The sequence below is a fragment of the Ranitomeya imitator genome, chromosome 4, assembly GCF_032444005.1.
Source record: "Ranitomeya imitator isolate aRanImi1 chromosome 4, aRanImi1.pri, whole genome shotgun sequence".
NCBI classification, from domain to species: Eukaryota; Metazoa; Chordata; class Amphibia; order Anura; family Dendrobatidae; genus Ranitomeya; species Ranitomeya imitator.
This window is the reverse complement of record NC_091285.1, coordinates 385,855,882-385,861,881: the sequence shown is the minus strand read 5'-3', so window position 1 is coordinate 385,861,881 and position 6,000 is coordinate 385,855,882. Positions and strand designations below refer to the sequence as shown.

The window sequence follows — 6,000 nt, the reverse complement described above, 5'->3', positions numbered from 1 at the left end:
GAGTGGTCCACCTCCACAGATCCAGACACAAATCCGACCAGGAAAGTCAACAACATGACTTTTAACAAAGTAATTGAGAAGACTGATGTGACATGAAAGAATCACCGCCATCGAAGTTTTTATCCACTTATTATATTGCAATCATCATATTATATAGCACTGTGCACTTACAATTGCTCATTTTTCCTTTCTACCCAGTTAGTTCTTTTATCTGCTCTATATAAAAACAGTCTCTTGTCTCTGCATTTATCACCCCGCTCTTCTTCCTGATCCAGCTATCCCCTCCTCCACCTGACAAGGACTTTTGCAGTGACTTATGACTCATACAGGGAAAATTTAAATTGGCAGATTCGAAAAGCCTGAAGTTGTTAAAAAAAAAAAAAAAAAAAAAAGTGACGTACATGATCATTCTTCAGGCCGCTGGCGGATGAACAATCAAAGCCACAATAATGATGGTATATCAGCCTCTAAAAACATAATGCCGGTATTTTCCTGAAGTGGATTCACCTGGGAAAACTCTGTGGCAAACCACAGTTGAGTAGTCCACAGCCACTAGAGCCCTGTGAACATGCACCTACCGGTCAGCATCTCCAACAACTCTACTGATTAGTAAGTCGGGGGCATCATGCACAAGCCCTACAAATCAGAAGAGGCGCCGGGGCATGCTGGCAAGTAAGTGAAGCCACTAGATGTGGCCACTAGAAAAGGAGTCCAGCAAGCATTTTACTCTACAATGTACTCTGTAGGTCTATGGCTTACATTCCAGGGACATCAGTATATATAACCATGGTCAGCCATATTCAACTGTGTGCAACAATAAATACCATTACATATGATAAACAATACAGAAACAGGTGAAAATGAAGACAATTTAGATTTACAATTCTTTATTGCAGCGCTGGCAAAGTTTTCTTAAGCTGGTGAAGATCGTGCAGCATTTCTGTTGCAAATGTTACAACTTTACAAGTTTCAATCTGATTTTCCAACATGCAGTATGACCAGAAAGTGGCAAAAGAAAAGCGAAAAACTATTAGGAAAAGGAGAAATGTGCTTTATCTTTTGTAAATACAAAATAAAAAGAAAAGAAAAAAAGTTCCCATAAATAAAGAGGAAAAGAAAACAATACATTTTTGCTACTCCAAAGGAAATAAGTGTTCCATTGCCACACAATATTTGTGCACCCAGGCATAACCATCTGCTTTACCCATTAGCTTCCTTTCTTAATATGTTGTATGGCATAACATGCCAGCAGAGTGCTAGGAATTTCACGCAACCATAGTGCCCTTCCTGGTATTAGACTGGGAGACAAGTGCATTTCTTCTTTGTCGGTACAACACTAGGTAACTCTGCCTTTTTAGAGCTGGATTTCACTAGAAAAGTAATAAACTAAGCCTCTTACCTACAAATGCAACGTATCCCTAACCACAAAACTGCTGGAAGGTGTTAACCAAAAAAAGCTTTTTTTTTTTTTTTAATTTTAAAGGAGGATTAGCTCTTTTCCACTTTTAACGTTCACCATAACATGACGTGCGACAAAGTTTTCATCGTATCACCCCATCGGTGTTTCGTCAGCTGCCATTTGAAGTTCTTTGCCTGTTCTGCTGCAGAGGACAACTTCTTGTCGATAATCGCCCATTTTTGCAAATTTAGAAATTCATTTGCAAGTCATGAAAACAAGACTTTCTACAATGACGGAGGTGCTTGCTACGTAATCCATTTCACTCTATCCCCTGCAGTGTAAGGCCACTGTGATGTCTCATCAGCAAATAGTGCTCTCCTACGTGTGGATCGATTATTTCTAGGCTGGAAGCTTCTTCTGATCAGATGGAAGCAGAAGTGGGAATTCCTGCCTCTCCTCATTACCAGCCCGGTTCCAGGTTTCTCTCCTGAACACGCTTCTCTTCTGAACATGCTGCGATGTGCTGCTGATCTGACGCAATATCTGTAGGACTCCACTGGCCATGGTGTCAGATGTAGGGCCCGATAGAACAACACTGGATCAACGTCTCCTGTTTACACACAAAAAATAGTTTTTGAATCAACAGGAAACAAGAGTTAAACAGTAATCATGAATTAGACATACCATACTCAATACTGTATGTAAACTGGGATTTGGAAACGCTGCCACTATTTAGGGAGCTTCCACAGTATTTCTAGGAAAATCATTAGGGCTTTATTTTTTAGCTACAAGTCTGGAGGAAAAGGAACGGAAAATATAAATGAAGTGCTAATGTGTTTCCTTCCAGAGGGATCCATTTTCGGATTAGGATCAAACAATCTGTTTACAATAGATCATTTAGGTATTAGGTGGGGGGAGGAGAGACACTGTTTCAGATCTCCATCAATAGGCTGAAAGACCACTGGCTCTGTAAACAGCCACGACAGGTTTGTGCATTACGTGGATGAACCATTGGTTTAACACTAGAAGTCCCGGGAATTTCAAGATCCCCCCTGAAGTCCTCAGAGAGGGTCAAATGACCCTCAGTCCATATTGACACCTTAATTAGCATCCTTTCATTTGTAAATATGCTCTTGCCTGAGGAATCTGCAGGGGGATTATCTAAGATAAGTGTGTGTAAACAGAAGAATGCAAGCTATTCCTGAGTGTGGGTGTTGCTGCTCACAAGAAAAACCTATTTTGGTTTCTCCCTGAGTGTGGGGGAGAAACCTATTTTGTTAACAGGAAAGAAAATGGAGAGAAGGCACACCATTGAAGAGGCATTGGAACTGATTCTGAGCAACACAAACCCTTCAGACTCAGATGGAGAAGACATAGTCCTTCAACCGGCACATGTGGGGTCTGTGCTGACATGCCGTAGGCACGGACATACGGGACACATGTTCCCCTATGGCCCCATTCCGCACGAACTGTGTCTCTGTGTGGAGCACATGCGTGTCCGTCTGCTCCACACAGAGACATGTCCGTTGTTTTGCGGAAGCACAGACCGCTTTTTGCCGAAAACGTCCATGCACATCCGTGTGACTTCCGTGTGCACGGACCACGGAGGAAAGTGAAAAGCCTAAAAATAAAGAATTTCATATTCACCTCAGTCCAGTGCTGACAGTTCCTCTCACTTCCGGTGCCGCTCCTTAGGCTATGAATATTCACTTCACTGAGCCCAAGAGTGAACCGGAAGTGAGAGGAGAAGAGGCGCTGGAGGGAGGTGAGTATGTGGTGACAGCAGACAGCGCTATCTGTGGATTCACGGATAGCACACGGACATCACCCACGGTGCATGGGGGCCCAAAGGGATCTTGTTCTGCTTGTTTCAAATACGGACAGAACAGGATGCCAAAAAAGGCAGTGTGAGTTACCTATTTTATTTCCTGACTATCTTTTTTATTTTGAACCAAAACAAAATGCTTATTTGAAATTATTTATCTTGCAGATGAGGAGACTCCGCCTCTACCAAAAAAGAGAGCTCGGTTGGCAAGTGAGCCGACAGAGACCGCAAAAGATGGCACAGTGTGGCATGAAGTACAAGTGGGGAAACATCTCCATTTGACCCCAATAGAACCGTAACCTACAGATGGAGAGCCAAGTGCTAAGGCCAGACGAAGTGTCCAGAGTCGTCTTCAGAGCTTCATCTGTTTTAATCAGTCTTGACATGCTTCGTAGCATTGAAGAATGGACTACTCAACATGCACGTCACACGGAGCAGGTGGATTGGTTCATGGGTCTCCCGTAACTAATGGCATTTATTTCAGTCATTATCTTGCGGGGGGTGACCAAGGTTCCATCACTACATGACAGCTGGTCAGCAAACCTGGGAAACCCAAGGATCATTGCCACTATGACCCGAAACCGCAGAACTGTAACCACGGACAATTTCTTTACATCATTGTCACTTGCACAACGACTGCTTAGCCGGGAAACCACTATCCTCGGCACAGTCAACAAGAGTCGCCGGGAAATTCCTCAATCCGCTAGACAGATGGACTGCACTGAATTCACCACTCAGGTGTTTTCAACCACTGGTGCCACACTGACAGTGTATGCACCCAAACGAAAGAAGGCCGTCTACATTCTCAGCATCATGCAAAGCGTGGTTGAGACTGAGGATACCAACAAAAGGAAGCCAAACACGGTCACACAATACAACTACACAAAGTGCGGTGTGGATGTAATGGACCAAATGGTGCGGGAGTACAGCGTGCGTGCAGGAACACGGAGATGGCCAGTCGCCGTGTTCTACAACATGATTGACATGGCAGCACTCAATGCTCATGTTCTTTATCAGGCATGCACTGGGGTGCAGGAGAGACGGGTGGACTTCCTGGTTGAGCTTGCAAAAGAGTTAGGTGGCCGTCATGTGACTGAAAAGAAGGCACGCAAGGAGAAACTCCTTTGGCAACTTCCTTCCACACCCAGCCCTGGCAAAAGGGTGAAGTGTCAGGTCAACCATTGATGCACAAACCATTGTGCAACTGAGAGATGTGTTGACTGCTACAAATACACGTGTGGCAAGTGTACCAGGGACATACCCAGGCAGTGCCAGGTATGTTCCGACATGTTCAGACAGACTGCTGAGTGAGTGCTGAAATGCTAGTCACACAAGGACATGCCACTCACACACACACAGCCCCCCACTGCAGCCTATTGAAAATGTGTGTGGAATTGTTTTATTCCTTGTATTTTTTTTAACATTTTTATAACAAAAATAAAAAGCATCCTTTGATGCATGCTCCTTTACTCCCCTACCCCCATGTATTTGTCTTTACCCTTTCCCCCTCCCCTCTTCCCACTCCTCCACCAACATCCCTCCCTGTTGTATAATTTGATTATATTGTTTTCTTGTTCACTGTTTTATTGCATTTGTTTGGCCATGCCGCTTATACACTGCTCATCTTGAAAATGTGACTATTTGTTTGATGTTGGTGTGAAATAACCCTTTAGTGAAAAAAAAAATCTTATTGGTTTTTAAAAACAAATAAAAAGCATCAAAACAAATAACAGTTGTTCTTTTGTATATTTTTCACACTAAAATTTCAGTCCTCGTGCGAATTTTTTTCACGCCAAATTTGCACAAGAATGAACATGCTGCGATTTTTTTTCGCTAGTGTGATTGAGGCCTAAAGGTACAGTTACACGTTACGATCTCATTGACGATATCGTTTGAAAACGTCACGTGATCACGTCGTTCATGCAATGTCGTTTTCACATCGTTGCGTGTAACGTGAAGATATCGGACGAACACATCGTTGGATCGCTGATCGCAGATTTGAGGTCAGGATCTCAAATCTGACGATCCTCGTCCAATTATGTGTCAGAAGATGTGCAGCATCGTTCAGTGTAACGCTGAGATGAACAATTTTGGTCTAAATTCTCCTATTCCTGCCATTGTGAAAAATCGTTCTGCAAACGTTTGCAATGAGGCTAACGCGGAGCCAAAATTTACATCGTTAACAAGATAGTTGCATGTGACGCCTCTTGGACGATGTCAAACTGATTGCACGAACGATGTGATCACATGACATTTTTAACTATATCGTCGACGAGATCGTAACATATAACGGTACCTTTGACCGCTGCGGATCCGCAGCAGTTTCCCCTGAGTTTACAGTACAATGTAAACTTATGGGAAACAAAAAACGCTGTGCACATGCTGCGGAAAAATCCGCGCGGAAACGCTGCGGATTACATTCCGCAGCATGTCACTTCTTTTCTGCGGATTTTCACCTCCTCCAATAGGAAACTGCAGATGAAAATCCGCAGAAGAAACTGCAGTAAAAAACGCGATAAATCCGCAGTAAAAACCGCAACGGGTTTTCACTGCGGATTTTGGAATTCCGCTGCGGAAAAATCCGCAGTGGAATCCGCAAAGTGTGCACATAGCCTTAGACACAAATGCTTCTGGTCATTACTCACAGCTGTACCTTGCTCTAAAATTTCTAATTCTCGATTTAAAATATATAAAAAATGATTCATTGTTTCAGCGCTTTTTTGCACAAATAATACTAAACTAAATACAATATGTATAGTCTTTATATTATCAAATA

General features: G+C 43.0%; 1 protein-coding gene across 3 annotated transcripts in view; it reads right to left on the bottom strand.

Moving 5' to 3' along the window:
* Positions 1-866: 866 nt before the first annotated feature.
* UPF2 (UPF2 regulator of nonsense mediated mRNA decay) overlaps positions 867-6,000 on the bottom strand; it is a 156,579-nt gene continuing 151,445 nt past the window's right edge. For 2 of the 3 annotated variants that reach the window (XM_069765218.1, XM_069765219.1), the window contains exon 22: positions 867-2,009. In XM_069765218.1, the coding sequence (XP_069621319.1) occupies positions 2,000-2,009 (10 nt within the window). In that variant the 3' untranslated portion in view covers positions 867-1,999. The remainder of the gene's footprint in view (positions 2,010-6,000) is intronic. The other variant, XM_069765220.1, reaches the window with a different exon arrangement.